This window comes from Astyanax mexicanus, chromosome 14 (genome assembly GCF_023375975.1).
Source record: "Astyanax mexicanus isolate ESR-SI-001 chromosome 14, AstMex3_surface, whole genome shotgun sequence".
NCBI lineage: Eukaryota > Metazoa > Chordata > Actinopteri > Characiformes > Acestrorhamphidae > Astyanax > Astyanax mexicanus.
The window spans coordinates 31,891,318-31,913,221 of record NC_064421.1 but is presented as its reverse complement, the minus strand read 5'-3'; the positions used below and the strand labels follow the sequence as shown (position 1 = coordinate 31,913,221).

Below are 21,904 nucleotides of genomic sequence, written 5' to 3'. Positions count from 1 at the left end.
TCTCCTGTGTTTGCCAGCGTTTGGCAGCTTGCTCAGAGCAGCAGGGCCGTAAATAAGCGATGGCTGCAGATGTGGCCATTCTAAATGGGACAATCTGAGCAGCAGGTCAAGGCTGGCCCCTGCTAACTGTGCAGTCAGCAGAGCTAAAGGGTCCCTAAGGTGTTGCATATTACAGGGGCCACAGCTGTCTTAGTGTTGGGACTATCATTGGGAGATCAATGATGATGCCACAAACATTTATAACCAACTATCATAGACAGCATAACTGGCCTTGTTTCCTGTTTATACCTGGTTGGGTAGAATGAATTTTCCTTTCACTCATTAGTAAGTGTAATGCTAATTTGCCAATGAGTGAGTTTGTGTGTTATTAGATGTATTAGATATATAAGATTGGTTTATTTCAAGATACGTCTAAAACAAACCCATGATTATTTAAGCAGATTAGCTTTAGCATGTCTTTAGCATGTTTCAAGCTGAGAAAGGTGTACTTTTCTAGCAGTTACGATAGCAAAGACACACTGACACAACCTTAATCATGTTGCACGGTTCGCAGTTGACAACTCGCCTATAGTTTGCTATAAAATAGAGCCCATAATGTTGACTTAGACTAGACTTTACACATAAAAGGTCTGTGAGTGTTACTAAACGGGCACTAGAACTTTTCCAAATGCTGCATTAGTTTTTGTGTCTGATGCAGATGGGCTCTAATTGGAGCCTGATCTGTAGACAGAGGAAATCAGGCTGATGGAAAATTTGTTGATTTTTGTTTTGATTTTGTGCGTATCTCCAAACAGTGTGTCTGGCAGTGTAATTGGTTTGTTTAGGTTATTGTACATGTGTATATGTGCACTGTGTGTGTGGAACAAATGTTCCCAGAATGACAGAAGTGACCGTATAAACGCTGAGTGGACATTTGACTTCCCCAAAAAGACGCTGCTTATATTAGAGAGGCAGCGTTCGGTTGATAATGCTAGGGTTAGGGTTGAAATACCCACAAAGAAAAGAATACAAGCTTGTTTGTATGTGTGTGTGTGTGTTTTTCAGGATGCGGGTAGAGAGACGTGTGTGTATCCTCTCCCGGAGCCTCAGGACCTTTTCCAGGCCTCCCAAATGAAGTTTGATGACTTTCAACGAGATCTACGCAAACTACGCAAAGACCTAAATGGTAGGAGATGGACACACACACAAACACACACACACAGTTTCTCTGATTTTGCTATTTATAGGTATATGTTTGAGTGAAATGAACATGGTTGTTTTATGCTATAAACTACAGACAACATTTCTACCAAATTCAAAATAAAAATATTGTCATTTAGAGCATTTATTTGCAGAAAATGAGAAATGGCTGAAATAACAAAAAATATGCAGAGCTTTTACATCTCAAATAATGCAAAACAACAAACAAACAACAAGTTCATATTCATAAAGTTTTAAGAGTTCAGAATAATCAATATATGATTGAACAACCCTGGTTTTAATCACAGTTTTCATGTATCTTGTCATGTTCTCCACCAGTCTTAAACACTGCTTTTGGATAACTTTATGCCACTCCTGGTGCAAAAATTCAAGCAGTTCATCTTGGTTAGATGGCTTGTGATCATCCATCTTCCTCTTGATTATATTCCAGAGGTTTTTAATTTAGTAAAATCAAAGAAACACATCATTTTTAAGTGGTCTCTTATTTTTTTCAGAGCTGTATATCCTGTGATGTGACAAGAAAGTAGCACCATAACTAGAAATTTACATCCACAAGTTGTTGTAGACAATTCTTGTACTGAATGCATTCAGCTACTTTATGCTGCACCCATAACAGACAAGTATAATAAATTATGGCCAATACAATTGAACTGATGAATCTATTGACACCATTGACACACAAATGCTTGTCTGTTAGAGAAGTATCAGGTCAGCCAATGCTTTTTCGGATGCATTGGGGAGTTGACGATGAGGTGAGGTGGTGATAACCCAAAGTCCTGGCCTCATTAAAGTGTTCCTACAAAATCTAGTAGGAAGCCTTCTCTGAACAGTAGAGACAAATAAACTTATTTTAAATACTCTTGACTTCAGAAGAAAGGATGAATGAGCCGGTGTCCCAATACTTTTGTCCACCTAAGAGTATCAGTGCCCCACACTGCACTATCATGTTGTAGAGACGCTTCTTTTCAGAAGGGTCAGAGTTGATGGTGGGAATATGGATATAGCTAAAAATACAGGACAATCCTGGAAGTAAACCTGTTGGAAACTGCAAAAGACTTGAGACTGGGAAGGAGATTCACCTTCCAGCAAGACAATGACCCAAAACATACAGCCATACATATTCATGTGTTAGAATTACCAAGTCAAATTCCTATAAGACCTAAATCCCATTGCGCTTCTTTGGCAAGACATGAAAATTGCTGTTCACAGACGCTCTCCATCCAACCTGGCTGAGCTTGAGGTGTTTTATGAAGAGGAAGGAGCAAAAATCTCAGACTGTAGATAAGCAAAGCTGGTAGAGACAAACCCCCAAAAACGTACAGTTGTAATTGCAGTGAAAGGTACTTTTGCACGTCGCATTTTTCAGATTTGTATTTGTCTAAATTTTGAAAACCATGCATAATTTTCTATCACTTTAAATCTTAATAAAATGCATTTAAGTTTATGGTTGTGTTGATAACGTTTACATGAAAAAAAAATATGCATGCTTTTGGAAGCCACTGTATTTGCACTCATTATGGTCACACTCCCACAAGCCCCTCCCTCAGAGACACAGATCCTCCATGTGGGAGTATCTGAGGGCTCCTCGTATCTCGTTATATGATTGTCATGATTGATTAGGGCAGCGTATTCCCCATCTTGTCCAGAACCTCCAGCATCCAAGCAAACAAACAAACAACAGAGCAGCGCACTGATCTCTAACACACCACAACAACAGCTTCCAAACATTTCACTTTCCACTGCTAAACCCCCCTCCCCCCTCCTCTTAATTAGCCACAGCTGGAAAGATGGACCAAATGATCTCTCGTTAAGCCATAATTAGCATGAGTGGACAGTGTCGGTGGTTGCGGTGAGCACGGCTGATTGCTAGTTTGCGTCCGAGCCAAAGAGGAAAGCTTGTTCTTTTAAGGAATCTCCCCGTTTACGGGCACCCTTTATTTGCTGCTGTTTGGGTTTAAAATGGGCTTCTGGAATGTTCTGTGGTCTAAAGCGAGTCTGAAGCTGCATTTTAAAAAAGCGTAGGGTCATAAAAAGTGTGAAAATGTCCTTAATTATTAACCTTTTATTTACTGTGGCATTAGGACTCACATCCACTGCCTGACCACCTGGATTTAACTAAGTAAATGATGTGGGGTTGATGCTGCAGTTGGTCTGCAGGTTTAGGTTCAGCAACAGTATGTGCTGAAAGAATGAGGTCAGCTGACTACCTGAATATACTGAATACAGACCAGGTTATTCCATCTACGGATTTTTTTCTTCCCTGATGGCACGAACATATTCCAAGACCACAATGTCAGGATTCATGGGGCTGGAATTGTGAAAGGGTGATTCAGGGATCATGAGATCATCATTTTCACACATGGATTTGTTCACCATAGAGTTCAGACCTTAACCTGATTGAGGAACCATCTTTGGGATGTGCTGGATGGAGAAGGCTTTGTGCAGTGGTCAGACTCTACCATCATCAATGCTGCAAGATCTTGGTGAAAAAATAATGAAACACTGGATTGAAATAAATCTTGTAGCATTGCAGAAGATTATTGAAACAATGCCACAGAGAATGTGTGCCGTAATCAAAGCTAAAGACGGTCCAACGAAATACTAGAGTGTGTGACCAGGAAGTGTAGTGTATGTAAATGATCTCTGTTTCTGACCACTCTAATTGGCTGCCATTTATTGTGCCTTATATAAAAGGGTTTGAGCAGGATTTACTGCCCTCTCAGCACATTTCATTTAAAATTCCACAGTAGTGCATTGGTAAGGGCCCTGCGTGTCTATAATCAGAGACATTTTTTGGCTTTGGCAACCAGTGGGAGTGTAAACATGTATTGGCACCAATCCTAATGGGGATTGGTTGTGCATTGAAGTGCTTCAAGTAGTGGAAGAACTGTGTTCTCTGGAATGATGCTGCTACATCCAATACTTTTGAGATGAGTTGGAGATGCTGACTTCACTAATGCTCAGATCAGACTACATGATTTTGTCAAATTTTAGATCCAAATTTCAGTGTCGCAAACAACCAAGGTTTCTGTAATTTGATGAGAGCGACACAGAGTTAAACTCAGACTTTGTTCTGCATCATGTTTCTTAATGGTGACCAAGAAGAAAACACAGCAATTGATGTGACATGAAAGTAAACACGGGAAAGAGAAAGAACAATGTTTGGTGAACCAGCCCATTTTCACAAGCTTCTAAAATGGCACATTTATTTCTGTCCAGAGCTGCATTTTTCCCCAACAATTTTAAAGATGATGGGAGAGTTGGAGCACTGTGCAAAGTATTTTCCAACACATCACAAAGATTCTCAGTGGGGTTCAGTTCTGTTCTCTGTAGTGAACAAGCCATGTGTGAAAATGATGAATGAATTCAACTTGTATGGCGCCTTTCTAGAAACCCAAGGACGCTTTACAACTTACACATTTTACACACAACCACTCATACTCAGACTCAGCCACACACCGGACAGAAGTGGCAGCCAATAGCGCAGAGCGTACTCTCAACCGGAAACAACCGTCTACCTGGAGGAATGCATCAGGCACTACAGCATTTTACCCAGGACAGAGTGCCAATCCATATCATGCACACATTTTTTTTTACATTTTTTCTGGGCAATTTAGAGTATCCAATTTACCTGATATCCATGTTTTTGGACTGTAGGAGGAAACCGGAGTCCCCGGAGGAAACCCATGCAGACACGGGGAGAACATGGAAACTCCGCCCAGATAGGGACTTGAATCCAGAACCCCAGTGCCACTAAGCCACCGTGCCATATTCCAAGATGACAATCCTGGCATTGTCATCTTGGAATATTCTCGTGTCATCATGGAAAAAATAACCTGCTCTATATTCAGTATATTCAGGCAGTCAGCTGACCTCATTCTTTGGGAACATAACGTTGCTGAACCTAGACCTGACCAACTGCAGCAACCTCAGATCATAGCTCCGCCCCTATAGGAAGCTTTTGCCTATTGCCTTAGGTTACTTTCTCCATAGACCTTCTGTTTACATACACTTATGCCATACCTCAAGTTTGCTCTAAAGTATAGAAGCCCATTATGCTTCTCTGTTTAGCTCTTAGTGAGCTTAGATTCCTGAATTTCTCCAGCACTAAGGCTGGAGCATTAGCATTAGTGGCTAACTGACAGAGTGTTTCCGATATTAGCTAGTGGTTTGTCCCACGTAGCTTGTTTTACCACGGTAAACACGCAGGCTACAGTCCGATAATACCTTCGATGCTGGAGAACTAAACTGAAACTCCTGTATAACGCTGTACTTACATAAGGTGCACCGGATTATATGGCGCACTGACGATTTTGGGGAAAGTTAAAGGATTTTAAGTGCACCTTAGTGCGAAAAATACGCTAATCTAACATATGGAACATCATGACAGACGTAATAACATAGTGTAGTGTAAGCTTGGTATAACACATCCTGACCTCTTGTCTTTGAATGCAATTCTATTCTCACAGCTGTGCTCCTAAAGCAAAATAGAACGTCATTCCTAGATAGTAGAAAGTTACTTCAGCAAAAGCAGGATAAACTCCTTTTAACGTGACACATTTTTATGAAAACAAGGAAACCATGGTCCATTTGTCCATATAGTGTGTGTTTGGTTTCCAAAAATGAAAAAACCTCACCCTGTCTATCATCCACTGGAAAACTCATGAAGATTTAGTTTGCGGGTTTAATGGAGAACACTTTAGGAGTATTATTTAAGGGAAGACGTGAGGGAGAGTTTAAGTTTATGAACAGTTTTCTTAAGGGATAACTTTACTTAAGATGTTTTATGCAACCTCTGAGGCCAAACAAGCAAATAGTGTGGGTGGGCTTTCATCAGACATTTATTCTGCTTTCAGCTGCACGAATTAGGGTATTTGAACACGCATTTGCATTTAAAGACTCCAGGCACTCCAGGTATGAATCACATCTCCCATCAGGAAAGTCCAGCTAGCAAAGTGAATAAATGTTCAGAACCTCGTCCTCCAAATGCACATAAAACCACCTGAATCATTTCATGTTTACCTGCTAAACCAATCAAAGCTCGTTTTTTTCAGGAGCGTTGGCTTCGCCAGCAAAGTGCTTTATATCTCCAACTACTCACAATTCAAACCGCTGAAAGCTCTCAGGCTCCCTGCGGGACCGAGCGCATGGCTTTGCTCTTAAAGCGCACGACTACGCCAGGGGTCCATACAGTGGATGAATCATCACCAGGGGGGTTAGCATGCAGGGCTAAGCGCTAAAGCAGATGTTAGCAGTTCTGACAGTGGCGGGGGGTGGGCGTTGGGGGTGTAGCAGGGCAGGTAGGCCGCCCGGCCTAATCCCCCGCCGAGCTTTGGGTTAGCGTACTGAAACTCACAGACGAGAGATTAGCATGTGGCGAAGAGATTAGCATGAGTGCTGTGTTGGCATGCTAAGTCCCGATCCATCATGAGCGCTGATGGGAGTGAACTGACGTCTCAGGAGCTCCATTGAGCACATGCATCACTCAGCAAGACTGCGGGAGGAAACGGCAACAGGATTTGTTAGCGCTGGTTAGCATGTTGATAGTTTAGCAGAGCTGGAAGGTCTCTGCTAAAACAACCTTGCTGAACTGATATCTTTCCCCACTGTCTTTTGCGCTGCGAGTTAACCCTCTGCAGACTGACCACACACTATTTCAGCTACAGCTCTTTAGGGTTTCGCTATCGATCTTTCCAGTGAGAAACTTCTGATCAAATAAACAACACTGGACTAATGAGAGACTTAATTTGTTGTTTAGTTTACCATATTTTTCGCACTATAAGGCGCACTGAAAATCATTAGCATTGGCATTAGCTGCCGGAAGAAGTGGAAATCTGTAAATCTAAGCTTACTGTAAATAAAGTGCTTTACTCACTCAAACAAACAGAAAAAAGAAAAAGTTTTTTTTTATAAATAGTTACAGTTTTATTTACTTAATTTAGCTTAGCTTAGCTTCCGTCACCCAGTGACGACACCTGCTGAATTAGAAGGAAAACATGATGACACCCCTGTTCCTTACTAGTGTCACATAATGCACCTTATACTCCAATAACCCCTGTGTTTTAAAATAGTGCCTTATAGTGCGATAAATACAGTATATGAATGTTCATTAAGGGTGTTTATGAACAGATATCTTCTATTCTAGTGTTTAGAAGTGTTTATTGAGGGTGTTTATAGACTAAACACTGCTAAACTAATTTATAGGAGTGTTTATTGAGGGAGGTTATGGACTAATGTCTTCTATTCTAGTGTATAGGAGTGTTTATTTAGATAATTTATAGACTAATAAATCAAATCACAGTCTATAGTAATATTTTGGTGAGTGTTTATGGACTAATAAATGCAGTTCTAGTGTATAGGAGTGGTTTTTGATTGTATCTATGGAATATTTTCTATTCTAGTGTATAGGAGTGTTTATTGAGGGTGTTTATGGATTAATAACTGCTATTCTAGTGTACAGTAGTGTTTATTGAGTGTTTAAATTTTTACAGCAGTAACCAGGAGTGAGTAGTAGTGTAAGTAGCGCAGATGGTCCTAAGTAAATGTGGCTTTCATTCCTGTATTAGCTAAAAGCTCAGCTAAGTAAACAAAACGAATTCTTAACAAAAGTATTTTAAAGTCAAACCAGTGCTGGCTATTAATCTATATAGATTTCTCTCCTAAAAACTTCTTATTTGGGTAAATAAAGTGTTTCAGTTTAGTTACAATAACCTTAGATTTCCAGATTTCCACTAAGGCTGGGTGCAGCAGCATTAGCAGAATACAATTTGTAAATACCGCCCACATTTGGTGATACAGTCATAATTTTTTACCAATACACCACCCAGCCCTAATGTCATTGCCCTCTTCCTACAGCCTGCTCATCTGAGACGGAGAAGGTGTGTGCCGTGTCCTCAGAGGAACACCTGCAGCCATTTAAGGACAAAATGGAGCAGTTCCTTACTCAGGGTAAGAGATACCTTAAAACATGGCCATGCACACCAAGACAGCATTGGCCATATACTGACACAAACATACATACACACACACCAGTGTATGGAATAAACCAAAAGAAGAGGGGTAGTTGTTATAAATACATGATGAACCGTTCTACATCAGTATGTTCAGCTACGTAAACTTGGTTACACTGGGTTATACAGTAGAGCCATATTTGACCAATATAGCCTTTCCCAAGTAATAATGTAAAAAATTAATTTGTAGTCTAATGTATACATTTACGTGTGTGAGTTTGGTTGGGGTGAAAAATGCAGATTGGATTGGAGAGCCGCCATCACTAAGATCCAAAAATCACCAGATGAGAGAGTACAACTGTCCATGCTCTCTCTAGTTATATAGATGGGGCTCTCTCCCCACATCACTACTAAGGTGATGTCAGTCAGCACAGGCATATTTTAGCTGATATATGGCAACCAGGTCACTGTACTTTCCTCTGACCATTCTGAGCAATTGGGGAAAAATATGATAAGATTAGAAATAAATAAAAAATAAAAAAAGATGCTCAGATGCAGTTTAACAAGCCTATTTAACACCCTGATATTTTGCCTCAGAACTAAATATGCTGATTTTCATTTTATGGAGGGTTCTTGAAAAGAAAGTGACAAGCTCTAGCTCATTGCTAGCTTACACCTTCCAAAAACGTGCACCATTTTAATAGCAACAATGCTTGTGAATATATTTATGTATTGCTATCTTGGCATTGAAAAACACAGGTGCACCACTGACCGAAAACATCCTAGGCAGTTGCAACAGTCAGACGTTCTTTGCTATCATGGAATAAATTGTTAACAGGCACATCCTCAACATGCGTACATGCGTACACCCCCGTTTGTTATGCACACCTGAACACGCAGCAGAATGAACAATCACTACAGAATGAACAAGCATGAGGTGGTTTTCCTCTGCTGACAAGCGTTGGACACGTTCAGGTGGCTGCACCGTTAAAATAGCAATCCGACCATGTCAGAGCGCACCTGGCTCCTAAAGGGAATGGCATGTGACACGTTGATTTATGTTGGTTTATGCACGTTTTGAGCAGAGCAAGGTGTACTTTTTCCGCCGTTACGATAGCAAAGACACACTGACACACTGACCTAAATCTAGCTGCCTGGTGCACAGTTGTATAGGGCTCTAACTTATACTAACTGTATCTACTCTAAAGGAAAGTTCTTCTACTAGATTTTGGAGCATTGATGAGATGATTTGATTGCATTCAGCAACAAGATAAGCATTAGTGAGGTCAGGATGTTAAATGATGGACACCACCTCATCCCAAACACCTCAACTCATCCCATCCAAATGTATTAGATGGAACTTTAGCCATCTTTCCAGAGAACTCAGTGCTGGTGGGGCTTTATACCAAGTTCAGTTCTATCAGCTGATGTTATTATGACACACACACACACACACACACACACACACACTCACTAGTCCTGAGATGAGTATGACAGAAGCTCTGTGTTTCTCCATCTGGCAGCTCCTTACACTGGAGGTCATGGGCCATGTGTGTGCTGCACCATACATCTTTCTCTTTCTCTCTCTCTCTCTTTCTCTCTTTCTCACACACAAACACACCCATCATTTCTTTACACTCACAGTCAAAGCAAACTGATGTGTGTGTGTGTGTTCACATGGTGTGCACTCCTTTCTGAGCTGTCCATCTTTCATCTCCTAGCTCCTCCTCATCCTCCTCTCCCAGCTCTGTTCTCCTCAGACTCTCTCTTTACAGCTCTCTTTCATCTCGCCTGTCATCAGTGTCTGAACTCTGTACACACAGAGATCAGTCAGTGAGAGTTTGAGCTGGGAATGTACGATACACAGTAGGTTTATGATACCAGCATCAATTTCAGCCTTTTATTATTTCATTCAGTTGCCGTATGAATATGGGACATTTTCTTTTACTTCAGTATCAGTTTACAATTTATTTTAGATGTGGGAAGAGAGCGCCACACACACACCCAGAGAGAACAAGGCCAATTGTGCTGTCTCAGGGCTCTGGCAGCTGATGGCAAGCTACATGAACATGATTCGAACTGGCGACCTCCTGATCATAGTGGCAGTGCGCTTTGCCCGCTGGATCACTCAGAGCCTCACAGTTTACAATATTTAAAATCTACAAGGTTTGAGAACAAGTTTTCAAGTCAGATTCGACAAGAACACTGAACCTGCTGTTAAGCATGTTAGCATGGTAGCAACATGCAGTGGAGCTGTTTTGGGATTACTTCTTTAGTATAAACTTAAACCATAGTTTTGTTTAATCTTCCATCAGAAATCAGTTTTTAAAACCGTTTTCCGTTATATCATAAGAAGAAGGTATGGGCACCGAGTGGTCCAGTGGGCTAAGCGCTGCCACTATGATCGGGAGATTGCTGGTTTGAATCCCTGTCATGCACCTTGCCATCAGCTGTCAGAGCACAGTTGTCCTTGCTCTTTCTGGGTGGGTAGATGGCACTTTTTTCCCTCATCAAGCCAAAGGGTGATGTCGAGACGCTGAGCTTTCCTCCAAGCACATTCGCTACTCGGCAGTGCAGTCGTTTGAAAAGAGGTAGAGGCTGACTTTACATTTATCAGAAGAGGCATGTGCTAGTCTTCACCCTCCTTGAGTTGTGGCATCACTTCTTTTTACTAAAAAAAAGAAGGTAGGGTTACACTTAGGAATAAAGTGACTGACAGCCTTGGTTGGAACAGACCAAGGCATGATGTTCTTTTACTGTTGGAACAGTAAAATCACAAAATCAGCTCTACCTCTGGTGCTTTAGGTTGTACTGTAAACTTAATAAAGGCGGTCTGAGACTTGGGACTTGGTCTGGGAGAATGAGGCAGATCTTCCAAATGATACGTCCACAGACTCTGGTTACAAATTTAGCAACATGGCAGATGATTTTGGATCCCTGGTGCCCATGTTTTCTTCAGTCGCATCTATAGAACAGCTTTAGCCTCGTAGCTCCAGTTCAGAACTGAAGGAGTAGACATCAGACGCTAAACACGTCTTGGTAGATCAGCTAAGATAAGCATAAAAAAGGTGTAAATTCAATTTTTCAACCTAAATGTTTCTGTAAACATTTCTGCCACAGCACTCCCAGTTCCCTCTCTGTTTCTGTATTCATCTCTTCATAACCATGCCCACATGTTCCGTCTCTGTTGGGGCATCTAGGTGGGGTCTTTCACTCATGTTGCCCCGTCTCTTTGATCCAGAAACTAAACTCTAGGGGGGGTTCCTTCAGGGTCCCAAACCGTCAGTCCAGTTATTGTATGCCGAGCCCCCCTCTGCCCTGCTTTCAGTTAGCGGAGACGTTCGCAGAGGGACGGAGGAAAAGAACGATGGAGTGATGTCTTATTTTTTTGCCGTTTCATGTGTGATTGTGAAACTCCAGGGGTCTGCCAGTCTCAGGCTACCACTGACTCCTCCGCAACTGTTTATTTTCCGAAGCTTGAAACAAACCACAGAGAGAAAAAGACGAGAAGAAGACAGGGACAGCGAAACAGAAAAGAGAGAAAGAAAGAGAGAGTGAGATAGAGAATGTTAAGAAGGTTAGAGAGAGGGAGAGACTGGCTCTGTGGTGCTATAATGTTTGGTCTACAGTCATTCCTCCATCTTTTGTTGCTAATTCTTCTGCATGCTAGCTCTCTGATGGGGTGTTGTGCCTCGGGACACACGCGACCGCAGTGATAATCTGGTTGGCGCTGCTGGAGACATGAGCATCTCCAGCTCAAACACACGGCCTCAGGTTTAGGAGGCTAAGCGTGCTAGCTAAGCATCTGGAGATGCAGTGATTATTTGATTTATAGCCAATTAAAGACTTTTAACAGAAAGTAACAGAGAAAATAGAGCTTGATCTGTGGAGCCATTGCCTATGAAAGTCTGTCACCCCTAGTAGTGATAGCAGGAACACTAACAGCTCAGCGAGATGTTTAGGACATCCTGCAGACACATGTGCTGCTGCCTCTCTTGGCAGGGCTTCCAACTGGCATATTTCATTAGGATAATGATCACCCACACACAGCAAGGGTTTCCCTGAATTGTCTCTGCCAGATTACACTTTGTGCTGTGTTATTTTTATGCCAATAGGTGCAAGAAAGAGGTCCAGTATGGTCAGATCCACTAGAAAAAGGTTTTGTGTTTGACTGTCAGTGTGCGCTAAACAGGGGCTGCATCCTTCAAAAGACTCATTTGAAGGCCGATTACGTCACAGCGGAGCGACTAGACTGTCCCATTTTAAAGGCTCCTTCGAATGCGGCCGACGAATGCAGCCTACTTTTCCTCGAAAACGAAGGATCCACCGGGTGCATCCTTCACAGCCTACAGTATCCCAAGATTCATTGCGCGCCGGCTTATTTCAGCACGAAAAGGGCTGTCGGCTGTATTATGTAGTATATGTAGTATTATGTTGTTTATAGTTATACAAATACTTATAGCTTATTTATATATTTATTTACATTATTATTTATATATTATTTTATTTAGTTATATATATAGTAGTAGTATATATATATATATATATATATATATATATATATATATATATACTGTTTAAAATATTTAAGTCATTGCACAGTTAATTAACCTGGCATGAATTAGTTTGGTGTTTTGTGGTCTGAAGCAAAATCTCTGGCTTTTAATTTCTCAGCTCTGACTTTAGTTGTGGCGGGTAGAATTCCAAACAGGAAACAGGAAATACTCCGTAGGGTAGACTGTCCCATTTCAGTAGAGCCGCTGCAGCCTACCCATCCTTCAAAGGATGCAGCGCCTGAATTGGGACGCAGATTTTGTACAACAATAAGCAGCAGGTTTTGCAGACGCTGTTGAAGAGTTTTAAGTGATCAATGTTTTTTCTCTCTTTCTCTCTGTCTCTCAGCCAGGACTGAACTGGAGGAGCAGGAGAAACAGCTGGCTGACACACAGAAATGGTAAAAACCCGCACATTGTTATATATTGTTTTTTTTTATAACACTAAATTTGGGTGTTTTTTGAAGTTTGAAACAAAGATATGGAGATAGTAATTTAGTAAATATTTGGAAAGCTTGCTAGTGAATGCTATAAACTTTATTTCACTTCCCAAATATCACTGTGTTCGTCTGCTATACGATATATTTAACTGAAATTGCTGATCTAAACAACCAATGATTTATAAAGGAAAATCATACAAATGATCAGGAGTGTCAGGAAACATTTTCACACCACTTCAGGTATATAGATAGATATGTAGCTACTAGAATTGGACTTTGGATCAGATCCCATATTAGCACCATGCATATACCAGGCATGATCTGGAGAGCTGTGGAGCAGTGGAAGAACTGTGTTCTCCCTGTGAATGATGGATCTAGTAGAAGGCCTTCCCTGTACAGTCATCACAGTTACTCCAACAAAAGCATTATAAACTCTTAATATCAAATATTTAATACCTTGATTTCAGTCCCAATACGTTCATATCCCTTTCAGACCTGAATTATTTCAAAGTGATGGTAAGAATGTTGTTTTCTGTAATCCACAGTGAAGTATTCTAATATCAAATCTAATACAGTACAATTCTAAATGTTATCATATAATATTTTATTTTTTATGTCCATTGCGTTGGAATCCTGTGTTTCCTGTAATCCTGTAATTAAAATAAATAGAAGCCCTTACATTTCCATCTTGGTTAGAGTGCTGCCTTCATTGGCTTATAAATGTCTATTGTGATGAACAGCAGGTCTTAAATCAGTGTTGTGTGCAACAAAACATTATAAAAAAAGAAAAAGAAACAACATGATGTCCACTGTAATGGACGCAGGGTCTGAAAAGGATATTGTGTATAAATGTGTGTATATAAGTACCGTATTTTTCGCACTATAAGGTACACTATTAAAGCTCACCTTCCACGAAAATCCGATTTTTCTTGTTTTTTGTGGAATACAGTAGGTCTCTCCGAGTTGAATGTGTACACCTGCACATTAAACTGTTTTGCAGCCCCCATTGTCTGCAGGAGCTAAGCAAAGAAATCCCCCCTCCCCCCCTCCGAAAAACGGGTGAATTTTGAATTATCTTTCTGCCTACGTAGGCAGAAACTCACAGACCAGCCCACCTTGGCTCGAGAAACTCCCAGAGGCGGAGCTGAAGTGACGCAACATCACCGCTCATCAGTTAGGAGGTGGGAGGCAGTGAGCGGCAGAGCGGCGGAGGGGCGTCGCAGTGCTCCTAGCCAATCAGAGGAGAGATATTTGCATGCTGTTTGCATGTATGAATATTCATGAGCAAAGCTGGAATCCGGTCATTTTGGACACACCCCTAAAACAGTCCATTAAAAAAGAGCTATACAGAGACACCTGAGCACTTTTTTTTTACAAAAACGGCTCACATGTCATTCATTCATACTAGAGACCACAACTAGACATTTTAAAATGAAAGAAAAAACGACGGAAGGTGACCTTTAATGAACGTCTATTTTCTGGTCTATTTTCATGCATAAGGTGCACTGGATGATAAGGCGCATTATATGCGACACTAGTACCTAGTAAGGAGCCGGGGTGTTGCCATGTTTTCCTTTTAAGTTCAGAAGGTACCTTAATTGAATTAATTTAATAATTAAAAAAAAACATTTGTTTTAAAATCAAACAAGCACTCGATCTTACTCTACACAGATTTCTCTCCTGAAAACTGTTTATTTGGGTGAGTAAAGCGCTTCCATTTATTTACAGTAAGCTTAGATTTACAGATTTTCAGCACTGTAAGGCTGGAGCATTACCATTAGCAGCTAAGCACTAGCGGTTAGCAGCTAATGCCACCTGACAGCGCTACACTGAGGAGCCCTGAGTGTTCTGGTAAGCCAGAATGATATTAGCTAGCGGTTAGTCCTACGTAGCTTGTTCTAACAAGGTAAAGCGCAGGCTATAGTCTGTTATTATTAGCTGGGGTTAGCAGCAGGGTACAGGCTGATAATACTCACCTCTGAATGTCAAAAGAGCTAGCGCTTAGCACTGTGGTTAGCGGCTAATGCTAATACTGCTACAGTCTCGAGTTTGGTGCTGGAGAACTGAACTAAAACTCCTGTATAACTCTGTACTTCTGTGGAGTGGCTTTACTGCTCCTTACAACCTGTCTGGTAAAATTCAAACATAAGGAGCACAGACGATTTTGGGGAAAATTAAAGGATTTTAAGTGCATCTTTTAGTGTGAAAAGCACACTTATTTCCTGGGTGGAATGTTAGAGTCATAGCACAGATCTCTCTCTGTGTCGTAACCACCAAACGTGTGTGTGTGTGTGTGTGTGTGTGTGAAAGAGAGAGAGAGAGAGACTGAATGCTACACTGGGCAGTCTGATAGTAACATCTGCTTTAAAGGAAAGGAACAAAATAAGATAAATATGACATTTCTGTTAATTCCCATGTAAGCAGTGTAGTAGTTGTGAGATGTTGTTCTGTACACTGTCTCTCCTCATTACGGAACGTACGAGAACCCACAGTTCACCGAGAGGCAGAGGGAAAAGCCGCCGCTGAACTTTTTAACTTTATTATAAGACCTTATTTTTACAGGATAAAATTTCACCCGGTCACTCGCTCACGTTCACCAGTCTGCTGCCCGGGCAGCGTCTCACTGTGCTAACCTCACTCTGTCCCTCTCGATGTTCCGCAGCTTCGTGGAACTGACGCTGTTTTTCTCAGTCAAGCCCAAGGCAGGAGAGAAGGAGGTCTCTCCAAACACGCTGTTCTCCGTGTGGCACGAGTTCTCCAGCGACTTTAAAGAGCTGTGGAAGAGAGAGAACAAACTTCTACTGAAGGAACGGTCAGACTCTCTCACTAATCACTGCTTATTATCAGCTGTTTAGTTGATTAGACTGAAGAAAATAAATATATATAAATATATATAGAAATATATATAAAAATATATAGATTAGTCCAATGCAGTTCTGTCTGTCTCAGGCAGATATGCAAATAATTACAGATATGTAAATGATTAGACACTGGGTTTTGCCACAGGATGGCATTAAAGTGCTTCTAACCCTTGCTCTATGAATAAAACTCTTAGCAGCTACTTTAGGGTAGTGTACCTCCTGGTGAGAGATCATAGACTGGTATACATGCCTCTAAAATGCACTCAAAGACGTTTTGGCCAATTTTGGCCCAGTGTCATAGATAAACAAAACAACAAAAGTAGCAAAAAAGTGATATTCCATTTGTTATATTCATTATACTACTCATTTTGCACTATTGCATCTCAAAAAAAAAAAAAAAAAGTTGCTTTATTTATTCAGTAATTCAGTTCAAAATATGAAACTCCTATATTATATAGATGTGTTATACACAGAGTGATCTATTTCATTTTGTTGTTGATGATCATGGCTTACAGTAAATAAAAAAATCAATCTCTTAAACTTAGAATATTATATATGACTAATTGGTACTTCTGGCACTGTGGGCAGTGTGCCAAGTCCTGCTGGAAAAGGAAATCTGCATCTCCATAAAAGTTGTCAGCAGAGGGAAACATGAAGTGCTGTAAGATTTTAAAGAAAAAAAAAACACTGCACTGACTTTAGACTTGATCTAACACAGTGGACCAACACCAGCAGATGACATGTCTCTCTAACTTTTATGAAGATGTGGATTTCATTTTTAGCAGGACTTGGCACACTACCCACACTGCGAAAAGTACCAAATGGACTTATTTTATATTTAAATTTTCTGAGACACTGATTTTTGGGTTTTCATTGGCCGTAAGCCATAATCATCAACAATAAAAGAAATTAGAGCATTTATTTGCAGAAAATTAGAAATGACTGAAATAACAAAACGATGCAGAGCTTTCAAACCTCAAATAATGCAAAGAAAGCAAGTTCATATTTATAAAGTTTTCAAGAGTTCAGAAATCAATATTTGGTGGAATAACCCTGGTTTTTAATCACAGTTTTCATGCAACTTGGCATGTTCTCCTCCACCAGTCTTACACACTGCTTTTGGATAACTTTATGCCACTTCTGGTGCAAAACTTCAAGTAGTTTAGATGGGTTTGATGGGTTTTGATCATCAATATTCCTCTTGTTAATATATTCCAGAGGTTTTTAATTTAGTAAAATCAAAGAAACTCATAATTCTTTAGGTTCTCTCTTATTTGTTTCCAGAGCTGTATAATATGAGTTTCACATTTTACTAATATAAAGTAAACTTTCAATGATATTCTGTTTTTTTGAGATGCACTAGTACGTTTATTATCACTGTGGTTGTACTCTATATCTACTGGCTTCCTGCTAGTCAGGCCCAGTCTAGGAGCAGCACAGTCTGGGGCAGAGAAGAATATGAACCCATGACATCCCAGAGTGTAATAATCGTCATTTCTTATTTCCCATATTTAATCACATATGTAATTAAAGCTCTTGCTCAGGAATTTCAACCACTGGCCAATTATAAGCATCTCATTCCAGAACTCAGTGAATTAGCATAATTTAGTCTGTTACTGTGCTGCACTGTGGGTCTTTACTGTATGGAAATGCTGAATATCCTGCTGTTGTTTCAGATTGAAAGCAGCAGAGGAAACCATCAAACAGGCGAGAGAAAAATCAGCCTACAGCGTCAAACCCAAGCATGCCTCTGGAATGGTGAGTTACATTTTATCAGACCTAGAACCCAAGTTTCTTCAGTGTTCCCCCAAGAAAACCAGTTTTCAAGTATTCGCCCTAGAACCTTAGTTTTGTCCAGTAATTGTTATAGAGCCCCAGCTTGTGTTCAATATTCAATCCAAACATCAGCTTTTGTTCAGTATCTGTTCTAGAACCCCAGTTTTTGTTCAGTGTTCAACCTAGAACCCCAGTTTGTATTCGGTATTCAATCTAGAACCCCTGCTTTTGCTAAGTAATCAATTTAGAACCCTAGCTTTTGTTCAGTATCCGTCAAAGAACCTCCAGCTTTTGCTTAGTATTCAACCTAGAACCCCAGCTTTTGTTCTGTCCTCAACCTAGAACCCCAGCATTTGTTCAGTATTCAACCTAGAACCCCAGCTTTTGTTCTGTCCTCAACCTAGAACCCCAGCTTTTGTTCTGTCCTCAACCTAGAACCTAGAACCCCAGCTTTTGTTCAGTACTCAACCTAGAACCTAGAACCCCAGCTTTTGGTCAGTATTTGTCCTAGAACCCCAGCTTTTGGTCAGTATTTGTCCTAGAACCCCAGCTTTTGGTCAGTATTCGTCAAAGAACCTTCAGTTTTTGTTGAATATTTAATGGAGAAGCCCAGCTTTTGTTCAGTATTCAACCTTAAGCCCCAGTTTTGGTTTAGTATCTGTCCTAGAACCTCAATTTTTATATCAGTATTTGTTCTAGAACCCCAGCTTTTATTTAGTATTCAACCTATTACCCCTATTTTGATTCAGTAACTGTCCTAGAACCTCAGCTTTTGTTCAGTATTTAACCTAGAACCCCAGTTTTTAAGTACTGAACCTAAAACCCCAGTTTTGTTCAGCATTTGTCCTAAAACCCCAGCTTTTTTCAGTATCCATCAAAGAACCTCCAACTTTTGTTCAGTATTAAACCAAGAACCCCAGCTTTTATTCAGTATTCAACATAGAACCCCACTTTTGGCTAATTTTCTGTTCTAGAACCCAGGCTTTTGTTCAGTATTTAACATAGAACCCCACTTTTAGTTCAGTATCTGTTCTAGAACCCCAGCTTTTGTTCAGTAGTCAACCTAGAACCCCAGTAGGCGCGACTCCCATTTCCACAAACTCCTCTCAATTCAAGCCACGGCCCGACGTAGGGAACTACAGGGGTTCCCTTCGGCCTTTAAATGACTTGATCGAAAACGGTGTCCTAACAAATATGTTTTTTTTTTTTCTTCAGTAATTCAGTAGTTCAGTAATTGTTGTAGAACCCCAGCCTTTGTTCAGTATTCAACCTAGAACCCCAGTTTTGGTTCAGTATCTGCTCTAGAACCCCAGCTTTTGTTCAGTATTGAAAATAGAACCTCCTGCTTTTAAGTATTGAACCTAAAACCCTGGTTTCTGCTCAGCATTTGTCCTGAAACCCCAGCTTTTTTTCAGTATCTATCAAAAACCTCCAACTTTTGTTCAGTATTAAACTGAGAACCCCAGCTTTGTTCAGTATTTAATACAGAACCCCTCTTTTGGTTCAGTATCTGTACTATAACCCCAGCTTTTATTCAGTATTTTTGACATCCTCTAAGGGTTAAACGGTTTCTTTAATGATTCTGGATTAGTGGACAAACATGTCTGGATCCAACCAGGCAGCCTTTATACTTCAGAGTAAATCAGCTACAGTTGTTGGTCTCGTAGCTGCAGCCATTGCGAGATGCAGGGGTGTTTATTTGCAGAATGCTGGAGTTGTTGACAGTGTAAATATTAGAAGCTGTTTGCTGTTGTAAGCGAATGCCATGTGTTTGTGCCGATCGGTTCTCGACTTTGATCTCTGATAATACTGGAGACTTGGAGGAATTAGCTGAAGCCATTTGACCATTACAGATGACATGTGGTCATCTCTTTTGCCTCTGTAGCTAAAATTACAAATAATGCATCGCATTCTTTCCTATTGTTTGACAGAAAGCCAAACTGGGCCAGAAGATGTGAGGCTCTACAGGCCTGCGCTTCAGGACTCGGGTTCCTGCACAGCACAACTCCACTACAGTAGAAACACACTTTACACCTCAATTCTGTTCCTCTCAGAACTTACTGTACTATCACATTAACCTGACCTGAAATAGCTGCTGAAATAACTGTTCCTACTGCAGTACTTATATTTATTTATCACAAAAAGACAATCAAGCAGAATATAAGCCATATAGCTATAAAACATATCCTCAGACTCTCATTACCCACTGTTTCAGCTTATCACCAACAAATCAGCCGCTTCCTGAATTTGAACAGATTAGGATACACACAGCTGTAACAGATATTAAGGTTTGATGAAGACAACAATATCTTAAAGAAAAAAACAAACAATATTATTATGGATTGGAATATAATACATATCAAAACCTGTAGTACTCCTAAATGAGAGGACAAGAACCTGGCAATACAATATTGTTGCTCTGTTTGGCTTGTAAGCGCTGCATCGCTGCTAGGTTACTTGTAATACACGGAGAGCTTCGGTTACAGTGCATTACCGGCTGATAACGGCACTAGTAGAATGCCTCTCAGCCAATCACATTGCAGGGTTGGAACTAACTGTGGTATAATATAGAATAAAACATTTACATTTGTCCTCACTGCAATTTCAGTGTTAGAAGTGTTGAAAGAAATATCTAAACAAGCCTGATGTTCTTCACAACAGCACTGATTGACTGCCCTTTGCATTGTGTGAACATTTCATGATAACTAGTTTTTGTTAACAGTGATGTTTCATTTTTAGACTTTTCTTTACCAAGCATGGGTTATATTTGACTATTTGACCTACCAGCCAGTGTGTTCTCATACCAGTTTTCTTTATTTGTTAACATCTGTAACAAACAGAAAATCTTAAATAACTTAGAATTCAGGTATCAACCTGCATAAATCCTGAATATCGGTAAACCTTGAGTGTATATTAATAAGCAGGACCTCCTCGTACTGTAGTGCCATCCAGAGTCTTCGTATAAGGACATCATATGTAATCACTCCTTATGTAATACTTACTACTTCTTATTTTGTGTCTCTTTTTACCCAGCTTCGTATTAAGGCGAGTCTTTGATTCATTTTAATAGCGAGCATCTGCAGACGATTACGCCCAACCATAAAAGGCTGGCAGACGTTTTGTTTGACTTTGGTCTGTGATTCCTCATGAGACTGTATAATTGTATTTTTTAAATTAAACTATATTTATTTTTTAAATAAACGATTCTAGGTTATGAAATAACCCTGCCTGTGTTTCTGTGCATTTTGTACAGTTCATCTTTTAAAGGACTGTTAAGGATTATATTTTCAGTAGTAAATGATAAAATGATCGGAATGTGTCATCAGATATTAAGGAAACGTGTTAAATTAAAGCATCTGTTGTCATCTGTCATCAGCAGAGCTTAGGCCAGTATTTTATTACTGGAACTGTGTCATTTGTGACAGATATCTGTGGTGTGGTCTATGTCTCTACCTGCTGCTCATTCCACTACACACATTCCCCACCTCTGTGGTTGCCAGGTTAAAAAAAAAAAAAATTACCCATTGTAGCAGCAATGGAAGCTAGCAAGCAAAGTTTAGCTGCTACATGGCCTGAAAGGCCACATCATTCATCCAAAAAGCTCTGTGTCAAAGACGGAATAAAACAGGAGTTAATATTGGCAGTACTGTGTTTGACAGATGGAGAAGACTTCGAGCCCAGAAGGACTACAAGACAGACCATGACATCTATTGCCATTCCTAGCAGCTAGCTAGCCAGCTAGCGTTAGCTCTTTATCTGTTTATTTCCAGTCTTCACTGGCTTCGCTTGACTCTAGTGAGGGCAGATCATAACTGAGATCTACATCAGTCTGCAGATTTATATGTTAAGTAGTAACTCCAACTCTAGAATGTGTGTTTTTTTTTTTTTTCGGTATAGCAGATTTGGCTTAAGCTAATGCAACAAGCAGTGGATAAAGCTAACTAGCTAACTGTGGGTAAAGTTATATAAAGTCCACATGAGCTGGTTTATAACCCTGCTTGCTGTGGTAGACGTTATTGAACTTGTCTTTCACTCGTTCATGTAGGTTACAGTGTCCTTAGCAGTGTCCTCTGCCTGGCAACCCGGGTGAGCTTGGCATCTGTGGAGGGGTGGGCGTGGCAGGC

At 40.4% G+C, this 21,904-nt stretch overlaps 2 protein-coding genes across 2 annotated transcripts in view; one reads left to right on the top strand and one right to left on the bottom strand.

Annotated features, from left to right (window-relative positions):
- Positions 1-21,002, top strand: part of fmn2a (formin 2a) — an 86,685-nt gene extending 65,683 nt beyond the window's left edge. The window contains exons 13-18 of the mRNA XM_049463870.1: positions 1,045-1,165; positions 8,056-8,148; positions 13,053-13,104; positions 15,806-15,955; positions 17,681-17,762; positions 19,712-21,002. Of these exons, the coding sequence (XP_049319827.1) occupies positions 1,045-1,165; positions 8,056-8,148; positions 13,053-13,104; positions 15,806-15,955; positions 17,681-17,762; positions 19,712-19,738 (525 nt within the window). The 3' untranslated portion in view covers positions 19,739-21,002. The remainder of the gene's footprint in view (positions 1-1,044; positions 1,166-8,055; positions 8,149-13,052; positions 13,105-15,805; positions 15,956-17,680; positions 17,763-19,711) is intronic.
- Positions 21,003-21,545: 543 nt separating this feature from the next.
- slc22a15 (solute carrier family 22 member 15) overlaps positions 21,546-21,904 on the bottom strand; it is a 239,121-nt gene continuing 238,762 nt past the window's right edge. The window contains exon 13 of the transcript XR_007424074.1: positions 21,546-21,556. The gene's annotated coding sequence lies outside the window, so the exon portion shown is untranslated. The remainder of the gene's footprint in view (positions 21,557-21,904) is intronic.